Genomic DNA, 15,993 nt, shown 5'->3' with positions numbered 1-15,993 from the left:
AGTTCGATGTCATGAGCTCTCGATGTGTTTGTGTGAGAGAGAGAGAGAGAGAGAGTGTGTGTAAATATATATATATATATATATAAGTTTCGAAGCTCCGAGTAAGGTCAAAGGCCAATGAAAGCAAAGACCAAAATGGCTCAGTTTTCATCATCCGACCCTGTACAAATATTTTTCATTTTTCTACTTTTCTAATTGGTGGGTCCAAATTGTCAAAAGAAAAAAAAAAGGCATGTTATTTTTCCGCACGAAAACAAAGCACCAAAAAAAAAAAAAAAAAAAGTAGATCCAATTGATGACCGTAATTCTCTTTCTTTTTTTTTTTAATTCTTCAAAAAATCCAGAACCTGTTTTCTTTTGATTATTTTAAAACACTTCCATTTTATATATAGATTATTGAATTACATAGAATCATTGTTTAAAGTTTTTTTTCCAGAAACCCCAAAAAATTGATCTAAACATCGTGGGTCCCCTGACTTGTTTCTGTGAGTGCAGGAGAGAAGAGGACAAAGGTAGATGGGGTCCTTAAATCTTGCTTATTCGAGTGAGTACGAGCAGCTTTGCGACCCACAAAAATAAATCTAAGTGTTGACAAACCAACCTGATCATCAACACGCGTACGACCAGAGACTTATATCACCATCACTGTCAGTCTCAGAGTTTTCTTGGAAGATAATTCCTTCCTCATCGAAGAAAGGAGAAGCAGGGGCTAAATCTCTAGTTTTGATTGATTTATCATCAACCCCAGAAGCAGCAGCTTCTTTTCTCTTATAATTAGCCCGGCATCTCTGTAAATGATTTTTGAGGTGTGTGGTTCCTTTCTTGCTTGAACCATCAAACTTCTTCTCACAAATACTGCATTTAGCCCATTCCTTTCCATCTTCTCCTCTATATTTTGTGAACTCATCCCAAACCTTTGACTTCAACTTTTTTCCATTTTTCTCATTTTGTTGATCTCTCGCCACAATGCCGGCTTCCTATCAAACATTAATTAACTGGTCAACAATTTTAATGAATTATACAACTGAAATTATAACTCTTCAAGTATGACTTGCTTGCTAGGACTCTGTAAACTACTTAATTATCATCAATTCAATTGACAAATTTATACTTGCTACCACAGACGAATGCTGGGTTATAGCTTGTTTGTTATGTAAAGGGGAAAAAAAAAGATTCGTGATTTAATACTTCAAATATTCATCATTTGCCTATGCTGTTTTAATTGGCATAACAAATGCGAAAATTATGAAATGGTTATAAAAGGATAAAAATAATATAAACAATCATATGCAAAGAAAATGACAATAGAGTACAATAAGAAATTCATTGACCAAGTTTTACCTTCTCTTCTAAGTCGGCTTGGAGCGTTGTCATTCCTTTGGCATCAAAGCTGCTTTTGTTCAGATCAATCACAGATTTTTCATTAATAACAGCTACATCTCTTGTTTTTATCGGTTTGTCTGTATCTCTGCCACCTCCTTTAAGTTTTATCTTAGTTCGGCATCTGACTAAATGATTTTTGAGATGGGTGGTTCCTTTCTTGCTTGAACCATCAAACTTCTTTTCACAAAGACTACATATCGCCCACTCGATTCCATCTTCTCCTCTGTACTTTGTGAATTCATCCCAAACCTTTGACTTCAACTTCCTTCTTTTGATCCCATTTTGTTCTGATCTCACCACGATGCTGCTTTCCTGTCAAAGATTAGTTAATTGGTCAAGAATTTTAATGAATTAGTACTGAAATTAATTATATCTCTTTTCTCCTTAAACCTGACTTTGCATCATCCAATTGCTCAGTGTTCGGTAGATAGAGAATGGTACTGAAAACAAATATGGTAGACTGTTACTAACAAATAATGCTACGCTGTATTAGAGCCCTTAAACTGTTGGCTTCAAAATGTGGAGACAAATTTTGATTCATTAATCTCATGTCGTATAAAGTTGATGATTGAATAAAATACTAAATGAGATAGAGAGAGAGAGAGAGAGAGGTACTTGTTGTCTTTGGTGTGGATGTGTTGCAACATGGCCATCATTACTCAAAGCCATTCTTCCTTCGCTAAGGGATGACAAAGACCAAGACATCTCCTCGTCGCATCCCATTATCGTCATATGTACGTCTGACATAAATTACATAAACATTGAGAGAGAATTAAAAGGAAACTTATTTAAGGTAAAAGAAAAAAATTGGAATTAAAATAATATCACTTAAAAATTAGTCAATACCAATACCAAAGATGGGAGAAGTTATGCCATGCCAAGATCAGGGGAGGGCTGGGTTTTAGGGAATTCTCTAGCTTTAACCAGGCCTTAGTTGCTAAGCAAGGGTGGAGAATTCTCCAAAATCCGGAATCTTTAATGGCAAGAATCTTAAAGGCAAAATATTTCAAGCATACAAGCTTTATGGATGCAAAATTAGGGTCACAACCTAGCTTTGTTTGGAGAAGTATTCTATGGGGTAGACAAGTGCTCCATAAGGGCTTGAGGTGGAGGATAGGCAACGGGAGACAAATCTCAATCTACAACAGAAACTGGATTCAAAAACATGAATTAAAGAGACATGGCATGCATATGGAGCTCCCCAATGACACTGTAGTTGCTGACCTTATAGATGAGAGACATCACTAGAAGGAGGAGATAATTTGCCAGCACTTCTCGAAGGAAGCCTCAGAAAGGATTTTGCAGACCCCTCTGCCGAGAACCCCTCAGCAAGATACTCTCATCTGGAAATTTGACAAGCATGGAAGTTACTCTGTCAAAAGTGGCTACCAGCTAGCTTTGAAGCAAAAGTTCTCAGACAATCCAGGCTGCTCAGACACTACCAGAACTCACTGGGAGGTTGTTTGGGCAAATGAGATCCCTGAAAAAGTTAAAGTTTTTATGTGGAGAGCAGCAAAAAATCTGTTACCAACAGCAACAAATCTGTGGAAGAGGAAAGTGATAATGGACCCAATTTGCAAAAGATGTAGCTGTAGAAGTGAAGATGTCTTCCATACCTTATTGGAATGCAAGGCTGCGAGAAAGGTGTGGAAAGCGACAGAGTTTTATGAGGAGGTTAAGCAGATGCCCCATCAAGACATGTTGAGTTTTCTCCAAGAAATGGCTTCAAAAAGAACGAAGAAAGATGTAGAATTGATTATTGCTGTTTGTTGGGCGATTTGGTACTGCAGAAACTGTTTTATTTTTGATGGCAAAGACGAGAATCCTGTTATTTCAGTGGCACGAGCAGCAGCTATTGTAGAGTCTTTCAAGAGGGTTAAAATTTCAAAAGATCAAGCAATCTCAAGGCATGGGCAAATCAGTCAGCAAACATGGACAGCTCCCCCAAATGGCTGTTTTAAGGTGAATGTGGACGCTGCAGTAAAAGTTTCAGAGCATAAGGCAGGCTTGGGAGTAGTTGTAAGAAATTCCAGGGGAAGGGTTGTGGCAGTAGCAGTTCAAAATGTTCAATTTCGAGGCACTGTAGCTAGTATGGAAGCGAAAGCTGTTTTGTTTGGAATTGAAACTGCTCAACAGGTGGCTTGTGTGCCAATGGTCATTGAGTCAGATTCAAAGGAGGTGGTGGATCTGTCACTAAACAGAAAGGAAAGCAAGACAGAAATTGATTGGATTATTGCTGAAATCCAGACAAAGCTTAGGATCCAGAGCCAAGCATCAATTCAATTTGCTCCAAGGGGCTGTAATATAGCTGCTCATTCTGTAGCAAAGAAAGCTTTAGAAGTTGAAAATCAGTGTATTTGGCTGGAAAATTTCCCAGATCATGTTTCGTTGTTACTGTCAAAGTTCTGTTAATGGAAAGCTTTACTTCCTTATCAAAAAAAAAAAAAATACCAATACCAAAGATAATTATGTAAGAGGAAGATCTTGTCAACAAAAAAAAATGTAAGAATAAATATAAAACTAGATTTTAACCAAGACATGCAGTCGCCAACATGGTCCGACTTAAATTGATTTTTTTTTTATAATAGACTTAAATTTCTTTCAATTTATATATTTCAATAGCTAAACCTTTAATTTCTTTCTCGTTAACATATAGTATTATTTGGTGAACAAAATTTTCATAAAATCTAAATCAACTGATCCAAGTAAGGTCAAACAAAAAGATTCAAGAATTTGGTATGGAAAAACTTCTTTCATAGCAGCCAATTAATTTTTATGAAAAATATAAACAACTTATCCAATGGATAAAAATTTTGTTTCCGCAGCTCAAAAGTCAAAATTATAACTTGTTCCAGGAATTAGTGACTGAAAAAAAAAAATACATCTTCCACCTCATATAATTGCGAACTGAAAAGCAGAGAGCAAAAATCCTTTATAAGAGTATTTTAGTCAAAGCTTTTGAGAAAAATAACTAGTTCTCGATATTTAATTTCTCAGCAGGCTGCTATCAAACAATTACCATTGTAAGATGACTCGAAATTAATCTTAATGCTTATTTTAAAATACCTGGCAGCTGATAAAATGAAATCAGAGTTGCAGATCCTGCCTTATTATTTCTCTTTCTTCTTCCAGACTTTCTTTAATCAAAGAACTGGTATTAGATCTGTCCCTGAGAAATGAGCCTAACTCAGTTCTATGTCATGATCTCTCAATGTGTATGTGTGCGTGCGTCTCTTTATATATATGTGCGTGTGTAAAGTATTCGAAGCTCCGAATAAGGTCAAATGGCCAATCTAAACAAGACTAAAATGGTTCAGTTGTCCTATAAAATTTCCTGGGGTGCTACTTTCATTTTATTAATTGTATTGACACATTAATTTATAGGAAAATTATCACCGGTATACTCTTAAATGTCACCGGTATCAAACGTACTATAACACTTTTCGCTTATATCACTCGTATACCCTAAGTTGACAAAAGAGTTCTGGCGTCTACCTTTCCGTTTACTACTGTTAAGAACTTAACAGAATTTGAACAAAATAACTATTTTACCCTTTAAACTCAAAATGAGGTAAAAAAACAAATTTGCCTTGAAAATTAATGTAAATTTTCAATACACAAATTTTTTTATTTTGTTATTAACAATACATTTTTTATTAAAAAAAGAATTATTAATGGTACATATTATTAACAATTATCCATAAAAAATATTCATCTTATACCATAAAAAATTATTAACAACATATTATTTATAATTATACGTATTATACCATAAAAAAATAATGATGCTTGGAGGAGTAGATCTTCAATAATTTAGGTTAAATTTGGAGGAGTAGATTCAGTTGTAAAGTAGCTTTTTTTTTTTTAGCAATTATTAACAATTATCTGATAAATGGGATGACATGTCATTTTTATCAAAATATATCATATGACATGTCGTGTTTTACTAGGTAAATAGGATGACATGTCGTTTTAAAAAAAGACTAAATTACCCTTATGATGTCAGCGCTCGCAAACGGCAGTTAACAGATCGGTGGGCGGCAGAAGTGTTTTGTCAACTTAGGGTATACGAGTGATACACTTAAAAAGTATTGTAGCACGTTGGATATTGGTGTCATTTAAAGGTATATGGCTGATAATTTCCCTAATTTATATGCAGAAAATTTGTATAAGGCTTTGTATCCAATCAATAATCTTTTAGGAGTCTTGAGATACTTTTTTGTTATACACACATATATTGTATTCTTTAATCGTAATCTTGCAAAAAAAGTTTTTTAAAAAACATTAATTCAGAGAAAATGTGTATAAGAGAATTTCAAGTTTGTCTTTAGTAGTAAAAATATGTTTCTTGTACTCATGTCTTAAGTTAAGATGCGATTTTGCAACATTTGTTTTTTTTTTTCCAAGAACAAATTAAAAAAACTTAACATCATCACATGTAACACCTAAGTTGCAATGTAGGTGACTCATGATTGGCATCACTGGCCTGATCCGAACGTTTAGAACCGCTTAAATTGAATAGACTTTTTCATCATCGGACCCTGTGCAAATATTTTTCATTTTTTCCCTTTTCTAATTGGTGGGTCCAAATTGTTAAAAAAAAAAGCTTGTTACTTTCCCACGCGTTAACGAAACAAACAAACCAAAAAACAACAAAAAAAACAAAAGGCGGATCCAATTGATGACTGTAATCCTCTCTCTGTCTCTCTCTGTTTTTTTTTTAAATTCTTCAAGGAAACAACAAACAAGCAAAGCTAACTATCCAACTTTCGAATCCAAATTTCGGACCAGTAAAAAGTCTTGTTCTGATTTCAACAAAGTCAAATTCCTTCAATTCAATCTTTTTTCTTTTTGCCTTTTTCATTTGCTAGTCGACAAGACAACCCACGGTCCAATCAAAACCTCCGATTGAGTATATTAATTTTATGAATTATTTTCCTTAGCCTTTGGGTTCGGCGTGCATCATCACAGTAAAAGTCATAGATTAAGCTTCTAATATTGACTAGATATCCCATTCTGTGCAAATATTTTTCATTTTTTACTTTTTTAATTCGGACGAAGCTATGCCTGAGATCTAATAGGCAACTCACATATGAACAAAATGGAGGTACCACGCGCCAGGTCCAGGTGCACGGTAATTGGTGGGTCCAAATTGTTAAAAAAAAAAAAAAGCTCGTTATTTGCCAACAAGTTAACGAAACAAACAAAGCCAAAAAAAAGAAAAAAAAGAAATGGTGGCTCCAATTGATGACTGTAATTCTCTCTTTTTTTCTTTTAAACCCTCATGTTGTTTTTGTTTAGAAAAAAAAAAGAAATATATATATATTGGGTTGAAGAATATTATCAGTGCTGTCCAATGTGCCGGTTGAAGGAGTAAGATTTCAGTGGAAACCAATTAGGCTGCCTTTTTGGGATAATTAAAAGATTAAGCGATAAGTTGACACAGGCTGAGTATGCAAATCCATCCTTAATTAAAGAGTTAAATTTTCAGTGTTCATTTCAAATTCTTGACCAACATATTACAGGAAATGGCGGAGGTCCAAGAGCAAAACGTAGGGAGCTCATCGAGCAATAGACCAAAGAGGTTAAAGGTTTGGAATGGGATGACAAAGTACAGAGACAAAGATGGAAATGAAAAGGCTGAATGTAAATATTGTAAGAAGACATTTGACGGTTCGAGTAAAAAAGGAACCACATATCTGAAAATTCATTTAGAGAGATGCCGAGCTAAGAGAAAAGGAGGTGGAGATGAAGATAAGACAGTCACAACAGGAGATTCAGCTAATACGATTGTCATTAAAGAAAGATCTCCGATTGATCAGATCAATCACAGCATTGATGCGGAAAGATTTACCACTGTGCGTTGTGGTCCATCAATATTAAACTCCAGAAAGGTTGAAATACTCCAAACCTACCTGTTTATGTTTAGTGTTTAGAGTTCTTTGATTGCTTTTATGTTTGTGGTGTTCTGTGTTTTCTGTGTTTTGGAGTAGTTCGCTAGAACAAAAAAGTTTCAGCTTTAAGCGGACGTTGTGATCATTTTTCAATGAAACAACAAACTAGTGAAGCTAACTATCCGACTTTCGGATCAAATTTCGGACAAGTAAAAAGTCTTGCTCTGTTTTCAACAAAGTCAAATTCCTTCAATACAATCTTTTTTCTCTTTTACTTTTTCATTTGCAAGTCGACAAGACAACCCACAGTCCGATCAAAAGCTCCGATTGAGTGAGTATATTAATTTTACAAATCATTTTGCTTAGCCTTTTGGGTTCGGCGTGCATCACCTTAGTAAAAGTCTGACTGGAAGAGTCAATCAAATCCGAATCGAGCTTTCTCCACATTGCTTAAGCTTCTAATAGTGATTAGATATCCCATTCTGTGCGTACATAATTGTCCCCCCATTTGGCTTTCGTTTGTCTAATGCGTAGTTCCCTCCCAGTTATTTTCCATTTGTGAAGAATTATTAATTTGAAGCCAAGAGTTAAAAGATACCGCCGTACCAATGATCCGAGGATCCGATTGATGACTCGCCAACCCTTTTTTTTTTCTTTTCAAATTCTTGTAGGTACGGCTAGGCCATATCTCCCCCATAAATCTTTGCATTGAATGCTCGTGCCCCAAATGTTCATCAAGCTTTCCAAGTTCATCCTTATTCAAAGGACACCATCGACATATAACCAACGTGTTGTGTGAAAAGTGATTAGTGAGTGCAAAGCCGGTGGTAAAAGTAATTAGCTTAATATACAGTTGATCATATGAATTCATTCACATTTCATATTATTCAATAAGGGGAGTGAAATTCGTTTCCTAAATGCAATAAAATCCAGAATGTAATGTAACTATTTAATGCAGATTATTTGTAAATAATATGTGTCCAGTGTCCAGCCATGAAGGATCGACTTAATTGATCAGCAACAACCATTCCTTGCTAGAATAAAGGATTTCATTCAAGAATTTTATAATATTAGCATTAAAAAAAATCCAAATCTAGTTAAAAGAAAAAATGATACAAATCAATCGAGTACCTAAAAAAAAAAATTCTGAAATTTTCGCTAAAATATATACAAAGATGGATTTGTAGTCGGCAGCAACTGTGTTGGGTCAAGCCCAAACTTTTGTTGAGAAAATAGACAAAATGGCTAAGGAAATTGAAGGAGATTTTGTATTGGGTAAATCCCGCAGGTACTTAGGGTGTGTGTGAGATTGAGATTGAGCAACTGTAATTTAAAAGATACAGCACTAAAGTGATTAGTAAACATTAGTTGTTGTAGCTTGAAAGCTATGTTGAAATGATTTTTTACTTGTATCATGAAAAATATATTATATCTTTAATAATTTTGTTAAAATTATTATTCAAAATTTATTTTTACTACAAATTATTAACTTTTGTTTCATACTTATAGTTTTTTTTCCACAGTAACTGTAGTTTAAAAGTTACAGTACTTCAACCCCAAACAGGACCTTAATGTCACAGGATGAGTGTTTTGCGCAGCAAATCCGTGCGGCACTTAGACAACTTTGTCGAATGTTGCTAAGTAAGCCTTTGAGCTTCTCGACTAGCTAAGCCTAGAGGTTTTCAAAGAGTTAGAGAGAAGAGAGCAATGGAGCCGAATAAGGAAACTTGTATTACCAACAAGAGAGATTACAAGAGAGCTTACAAGTGTTTGAGTTGCTTGTTCTAAGCTTGTTGTTCAAATGCTAAATGTCATGCCCTTATAGGGGAGGCTTGCCATGCTCTACAATTGTATCATGAAAAATATATTATATCTTTAATAATTTTGTTAAAATTATTATTTAAAATTTATATTTACTACAAATTATTAACTTTTGTTTCATACTTATAGTTTTTTTCCACAATAAATGTAGTTTAAAAGTTACAGCACTTCAACCCCAAACATGACCTTAATGTCACAGGATGAGTGTTTTGAGCAGCAAATCCGTGCGGCACTTAGACAACTTTGTCGAATGTTGCTAAGTAAGCCTTTGAGCTTCTCGACTAGCTAAGCCTAGAGGTTTTCGAAGAGTTAGAGAGAAGAGAGCAATAGAGCCGAATAAGAAAACTTGTATTACCAACAAGAGAGATTACAAGAGAGCTTACAAGTGTTTGAGTTGCTTGTTCTAAGCTTGTTGTTCAAATGCTAAATGTCATGCCCTTATAGGAGAGGCTTGCCATGCTCTACAATTCTAGAGAATTCTACCATGTGCCTAGAATTCTAGATATTTACATGTGCTGGAAATATATAGAGAATTCTAGATATGTACAAGCTCAAATGTGCTAGAGTTGCCGAGAATTTTTCGGAATCGGGCCAAGCTAGCACTCTTGGCCTTATCTTGGGCTCATGGCCTGGAATTTGTGGGCAATTGGGCTAGCTAATTAGGCGGTCCGCAACATCCTCCCCCACCTAAGCTCGCAGCGTCCTCGTCGCGCTCTCGTGCTTGAAATTCTGGATGTGCTCAGTCAATTGCCACAAATCATCTTCACGTTCCCAAGTGGCTTCGCTCTCGGGGAGGTTTTTCCACTTCACCAATTACTCGTTGTATGGTGACATGCCTCTCCTTCGAATCACGCGATCCGCAATGATATGGTCCACATCTTTGTCGAACGCGGTGACAACGGCAGTTGGCGCACGCCTCGATTCTCCACGCCTTGGGTCTTCTGTATCTCCATGATATGGCTTGAGAAGGCTCACGTGGAAGACCGGATGGATCTTGACTCTTGGCGGAAGTCAGAGTTGATACGAGACGTTGCCCACACGTCGTACAACTCGGAAGGGTCCCTTGTAGCGCCTCACTAACCCCTTGTGGACTTTCCGCAATGTCTTGAATTGTTGGGGTAGGAGCTTGATCATGACTGATCTCCTTCCTTGTACTTAACATGTCGTCTCCTTGTATCCGCCCACTTTTTCATCTTCCTTGCGGCTTTGTCGAGGTAGGCTCGTGTGATATCCGCTTCCTCGTGCCATTCGCGGGCGAGCTTGTGTGCCGCAAGGCTTTTTCCTCCATAAGTTGAGGCTATGGCGTTGGGGGTCATGGGCTGGAATCCCATGATGATTTTGAATGGACTCTTGCCTATAGCCTCACTTCGCTGCAAGTTATAAGAAAATTGGGCGATGTCGAGTAGCTTCGCCCAATCCTGCTGATGAGCGCTCACATAATGCCTCAAGTACATCGCGAGGAGGCCATTGATGCGTTCGGTTTGCCCATCCATTTGTGGGTGTAAGCTTGTTGAGAGCTTGAGATCGGTTCCCAACATCTTAAAGAGCTCCGTCCAAAAACGCCAAGTGAACCGAAGGTCTCGGTTGCTCACAATGCTCTTCGGGACTCCCCAAAGCTTCACAATATGCTTGACGAATAGGCAGGCTGCCTCGTCAACTTTGCAATCGACTGGTGGGGCGATGAAAGTGGCGTATTTGCTGTAACGATCGACAATGACCATGATGCTGCCGCATCATTTGGACTTGGGCAGTGATGTGATGAAGTTCATGGAGACACTTTCCCGTGGCCTTGTTGCGAGTGGTAGCAGCTCCAATAATCCCGCTGGGAGTTGGTGATCCACCTTGTCTTGTTGGCACACAAGACAAGTTCGCACATATGCCTCAATGTCGTCCCTCATGTGTGGCTAAAAATACGAGGCTTGGACTAGTGCGGTGGTGCGCTCAATTCCTGGGTGACCAGCCCACTTGGAGTCGTGGCACTCTTTGATAACCTCTTTCCGTAAATTCTCCCACCTTGGCATGAATAGCCGATCTCCCTTGGTGAGGAGGATGCTTTCCTCTTGCCAAAATCGCCTTGTCTTTCCCTCGAGCACCTTCTCCAGTAAGTCTTTTGTCAGCGGATCTTGTTAGAGGCCTTCCTTGATGCGTGAGACAAGGTCAGACTTCGGTTGGCTTATGCTAAGTGTTGTCAATTTAGCCTTGCGGCTTAAAGCGTTTGCAACGACATTGGCTTTGCCTGGTTTGTACTTGAGCCGATAGTCGAATTCTGCCAGAAAATCTTGCCACCTTGTTTGCTTCGGATTCAACTTCTTTTGCGTTCCGTCATGATCGTGAAGTGTGAGCCAAGCAAGTAATGTCGCCACACCTGCAAGCAATATATGATGGATATCATCTTCTTCTCTTGCACTGTGTAGCGGCGTTCCGTATCTTTTAGCTTTCGACTCTCGAACGCTATGGGGTGGTCTTCTTACATGAGGACTCCACCAATGGCGAAATATGAGGCATCCATTTGTACTTCGAAGGGCTTTGTGTGGTCCGGAAGAGTGAGGATTGATTCCTCCGAAATTGCCTTCTTCAATTCTTCAAATGCACGTTGGCACTCTTCGGACCAATGCCACATTCTGTTTTTCTTGAGCAAATCTGTCAAGGGTGCCGCCTTGGCTGAATAGCCCTCGATGACGTGTCAATAGTAGTTCACCAACCCAAGGAATGAGCGAAGCTCGGGCACTTTCGTGGGAGGTTCCCACTTGAGGATGGCCTTCAGCTTGGCATTTTCCATCATGAGTTTTCCGCCCGCAATCTTGTGGCCAAAGAACTCCACCTCTTACTGGGCTAATGAGCACTTCTCCATCTTGAGGAAGAGCTCGTTGTCTCAGAGTACTTAGAGGACTTGTCGCAAATGTTAGGCATGCTCTTCGAGCGTGGTGCTATACACCATGATGTCATCCAAGTACACGACCACAAAAGGGTCGAGGAATGGGTAGAGTACCTTGTTCATGAGCATACAAAAAGTAACGGGTGCATTGGTGAGGCCAAAAGGGATAACAAGGAATTCGAAAGACCCGTACCTTGTTGTGCACACTGTTCTTAGTTCGCCTCTCTTGGCGATGCACATTTGGTAGTACCCGGAGCGCAAGTCGAGTTTGGTGAAGTACCGTGCTTTGCCAAGCTGGTCGAACAAGTCCACTATCAAGGGAATTGGGTACTTGTTCTTGATGGTGATCTTGTTGAGCGCTCTATAGTCGATGCACATCGGCAGCGAGCCATATTTTTTCTTTTGGAAGAGAACAGGTGCACCAAATGGGGCCTTTGAGGGGTGAATATAGCATGTGTCCAGTAAGTCTTTGAGTTGTCTCCGCAACTCCTCAAGTTCAGGTGGCGCCATGCGGTAGGGCGACAAGGCTAGTGGCTTCGCACCTTGTTCCAGTTCAATCGCATAATCTACCTCTCGTCGAAGTGGGAGCTTCTTCGGAAGTTCGGGAGGCATCACGTCCTTGTACTCATTGAGGACGGTTTGTATTTTGCGGAGGGACTTGGCTTGGCTTGGCTTATTTCTTCAATCTCCTACCTCATTTAGTTCCCGGATGGAGACCAAGAAGCTTGGGTCCTTCTTGAAAGCCCTTTTGAATTGCATGGCCGAAAGCGTCTTCTCTTCGGACTTGCCTCGTTCCGTAGGAACCATGCATGCTTTACTCCCATCGAGAATGCTTAGGGAGTTCGTAGCGGGCAGCAAGAAGGCATGGACTTAGTCGAAAAATTCCATGCCAATGACCATCTTGAAGTCGTCCATGGGCATAATGGAGAAGTCAAGCATTCCGCTCCACGTACCGAGGGTTATGTGCACGCCTTGTGCAATACCCATAATTAGTTTGGCAGGTGAGTTCACCGCTTTCATCATGCCTCCTTCCTTGGTGGTCTTGAGGCCTAGGCTCTCGGCCTAATCTATGGACACGAAGTTGTGCATCGCTCCCGTGTCGAGCAATGCGCGGACGAACTGGCCATTTATCTTTGCTCTTATATACACGAGCCCTTTCTTCGTGAGTGTGGGCTGTTGGTGATTAAGTGCCCCGAGGTGTTGGAGAGAACCCATACTGAGTTAGGTTTCGTCCGAGGACATTGTGGGGTGGCTCTTGAGTTGGGTAGCAAGAGCGTTGAGCGACTTTTTATCTAGACATTCGCATACCCAATGAGGACCGTTGCAAATGAAGCATGGGCTTCGTGGCTTTGGCGCCTCCTTCTTGCCTTCAGATTTTCCTTCCCCGCTCTTATTGCTAGGCGGCTTTTTCTGCCCCCAATCTTTGCGGTTGTTGCCCTTGTCCTTGCCACTCTCTGCCCCTCATTTGCCTTGGTTGACCTTTTTGTCTTTGGATTGGGTGGAGTATTCGGTGAGTGATTCCGCAACGGCGATGGCGTTGTCAAGTGTTTGAACACCCCGCCTATCAAGCTTGGTCTTGGCCCAATCTTTGAGGCCATCTTGGAAGTAGAAGAGTGAGTCCTTGTCAGACATGTCACTTATCTCCAACATGAGGGTAGTGAACTCGTTGATGTAGTCCCGAATACTACTCGATTGTTTAAGGTGACGTAGGCGCACTCGCGCTTCCCTCTCCGCGTTGTTTGGGGCGAACTACTTTCGGAGTTCTTGTTTGAAGTCGGCCCCAAGTGTCAATGGTGCAAATGTCCTTGCCCATCTCACCATGCTTCTGACGCCACCATAGTTGTGCGACACCTCAAAGATATATGGGTGTAGTGCCCACTTTCGATGCCTCGTCTCGGATACCCATGGCATCGAAGTATTGATCCAGCCCAAATAGGAAGTTGTCCACGATTGTGGCATTGCACGTGCCATCGTAAGTGTCGGGTTTTGACACGTCAATACACCGTGCATCACTCGTGCTTGTGGAAGCTGGACTAGCGGAAAGTGTGTGCTTATGCCATGCCCAATCCGAGCGGACTTCCTCCACTTCCGCACAGACAGTGAGCAGTTCATCCTGAACAAAGCTGCGAAGTTTTAGCAACTCATCATGAAAAGATCGAAACTCACCTCGAAGAGTGTTCGCTTGATCTTATATGAGGGCTTTTGTTGCCATAGTGAACTCGTCGTATTCTCCCTCGAGACCATCCACTCTTTCCTCTAATCCCTCGAGGTTGTCCTGAGTGACAGACAATGCAGTTTCAGTCGAGTACCTAAAAAAAAAAATCCAAAATTTTCACTAATATATATACAAAGATGGATTTGTAGTCGGCAGCAACTGTATTAGGTCAAGCCCAAACTTTTGTTGAGAAAATGGACAAAATGGCTAAGGAAATTGAAGGAGATTTTGTATTGGGTAAATCCCACAGGTACTTAGGGTGTGTGTAAGATTGAGATTGAGCAATTGTAATTTAAAAGATACAGCACTAAAGTGATTAGTAAACATTAGTTGCTATAGCTTGAAAGCTATGTTGAAATGATTTTCACTTGTATCATGAAAAATATATTATATCTTTAATAATTTTGTTCCATACTTATATCTTTAATAATTTATTAACTTTTGTTTCATACTTATAGCTTTTTTCCACAGTAACTGTAGTTTAAAAGTTACAGCACCTCAACCTCAAACAGGACCTTAAGCCCTTTTGGGGCTTTTGAGGAGGTTGGTCAATTATTTTTCTTCATGCACCATAAGATGTGGACTGGAGCTAGGGATGGCAAAAAAACTCGGGCCGGCCCTGTCCATTCCTACGAGCTTTAGCCTGGGCTTCCCGCATGAGGACTTGGACAAGAGCTTAGGAAAAAAAAGCTTGGGCCAGCCTTAAGCCCTCTATTTTTTAAAAAATAAATTTATAAATTAGAATAATAAATTTAAATTTAAAAAATAATAGAAAAATAAAAAAGAAAGCTTAAATCCCTAATTTATATATCAATAATGAATCAAAATACTTAAAATTGTAATATTAAACTCTCTTTTTTAAGTATTAATTAATTAAGAAAGTCCGTGAGTTAAAGAATCCAGTATAAAAAAAAAACTAAATATATTAACTTTTATTTGGTTCATTTTCTTTGTTTATTATTTTATTTTTGAAATATTTATTTTCTTTAATTCGTTGTTGATTATAACAACTTGATTATTATTAACTCATTTCAAGTTTACAACAATTTAAAAAAATTGAAAAAATAAGTAAAAGTCCAACCCTAGTCTAGGCCCGCAATGAGCCCTACCCAAGAACAGCCCTTACACTTATAACGATAGTATACTATTAAACCATATGGCTTAATAACTTTTTCAAATTTTAATAAAGTTTAGGATCCTAAACTAAATTAGTGCTATTTATATATAATCGTTCTTAAGTGCAGGCACTCTCATTTTTTTAATGCGAACACGCTCTTAAGTCAGTACACTTTATAACTATCAAAAATTTGAAATTAAGTTTGTCAAAATAATGATTATCTAGAAAACAAAGAAGGTGTTTTATTAAATTATATAAGAATGTAATTAAAAATACATGTAAAATTATTTAAATAGAGCTAAAATTATAAATTTAAAAAAGAGGACGAGAATTTTAGAGGGATTCTAAACAACGCCCAAGAGTATGTGATGTAATAGAAGGAAAGAGTCAAATATCACCACAATTTTATTATGAGATCTGTCGTAATAGAGTGGGATACTGCCCCCTCGTTAGAATCCCTTTTAGAACCCCCCCCCCCCCTGGCGTCTCTGTCGCTGCAATCCTCTTGGAATTCAGTTGCTTTATTCTCCTTTTTGAAATTCATTTTTGGTGATTGAATCACAGGGGCCGATGACGTTGGTTGGATTAGAATAATAAGCTTCTTGGATTGAACTTTTTTGATAACCAAATAAGAAATAGCAAAATAGGTCATATTCAAAACCATCTAACTCTTTCTTTAGTCTAACTC

The 15,993-nt window shown here is 38.6% G+C and overlaps 2 protein-coding genes across 2 annotated transcripts in view; one reads left to right on the top strand and one right to left on the bottom strand.

Annotated features, from left to right (window-relative positions):
- Window positions 1-2,946: 2,946 nt before the first annotated feature.
- Window positions 2,947-3,795, top strand: LOC112099951. Its single transcript, XM_024187487.1, has one exon. It carries the CDS (start codon window positions 2,947-2,949, stop codon window positions 3,793-3,795), a length of 849 nt encoding a protein of 282 aa, XP_024043255.1.
- A 10,030-nt stretch (window positions 3,796-13,825) lies between these two features.
- The window catches only part of LOC18048069, a 12,119-nt gene continuing 9,951 nt past the window's right edge, over window positions 13,826-15,993 (bottom strand). Inside the window, exons 2-3 of the mRNA XM_006442881.2 lie at window positions 14,183-14,282; window positions 13,826-14,086 (exon numbers count right to left, since the gene is read on the bottom strand). Coding sequence (XP_006442944.2) covers window positions 13,826-14,086; window positions 14,183-14,282 — 361 coding nt within the window. The remainder of the gene's footprint in view (window positions 14,087-14,182; window positions 14,283-15,993) is intronic.

The sequence above is a fragment of the Citrus clementina genome, unplaced genomic scaffold (assembly GCF_000493195.1).
Source record: "Citrus clementina cultivar Clemenules unplaced genomic scaffold, Citrus_clementina_v1.0 scaffold_3, whole genome shotgun sequence".
NCBI lineage: Eukaryota > Viridiplantae > Streptophyta > Magnoliopsida > Sapindales > Rutaceae > Citrus > Citrus x clementina.
Note: the sequence above shows the minus strand (reverse complement) of the source record. Positions and strands in the feature narration are given on the sequence as shown.

Bases quoted from the DNA above. Each gene is read 5' to 3' on its own strand.
- LOC112099951 (XM_024187487.1), top strand. From the start codon at position 2,947: ATGGACCCAATTTGCAAAAGATGTAGCTGTAGAAGTGAAGATGTCTTC.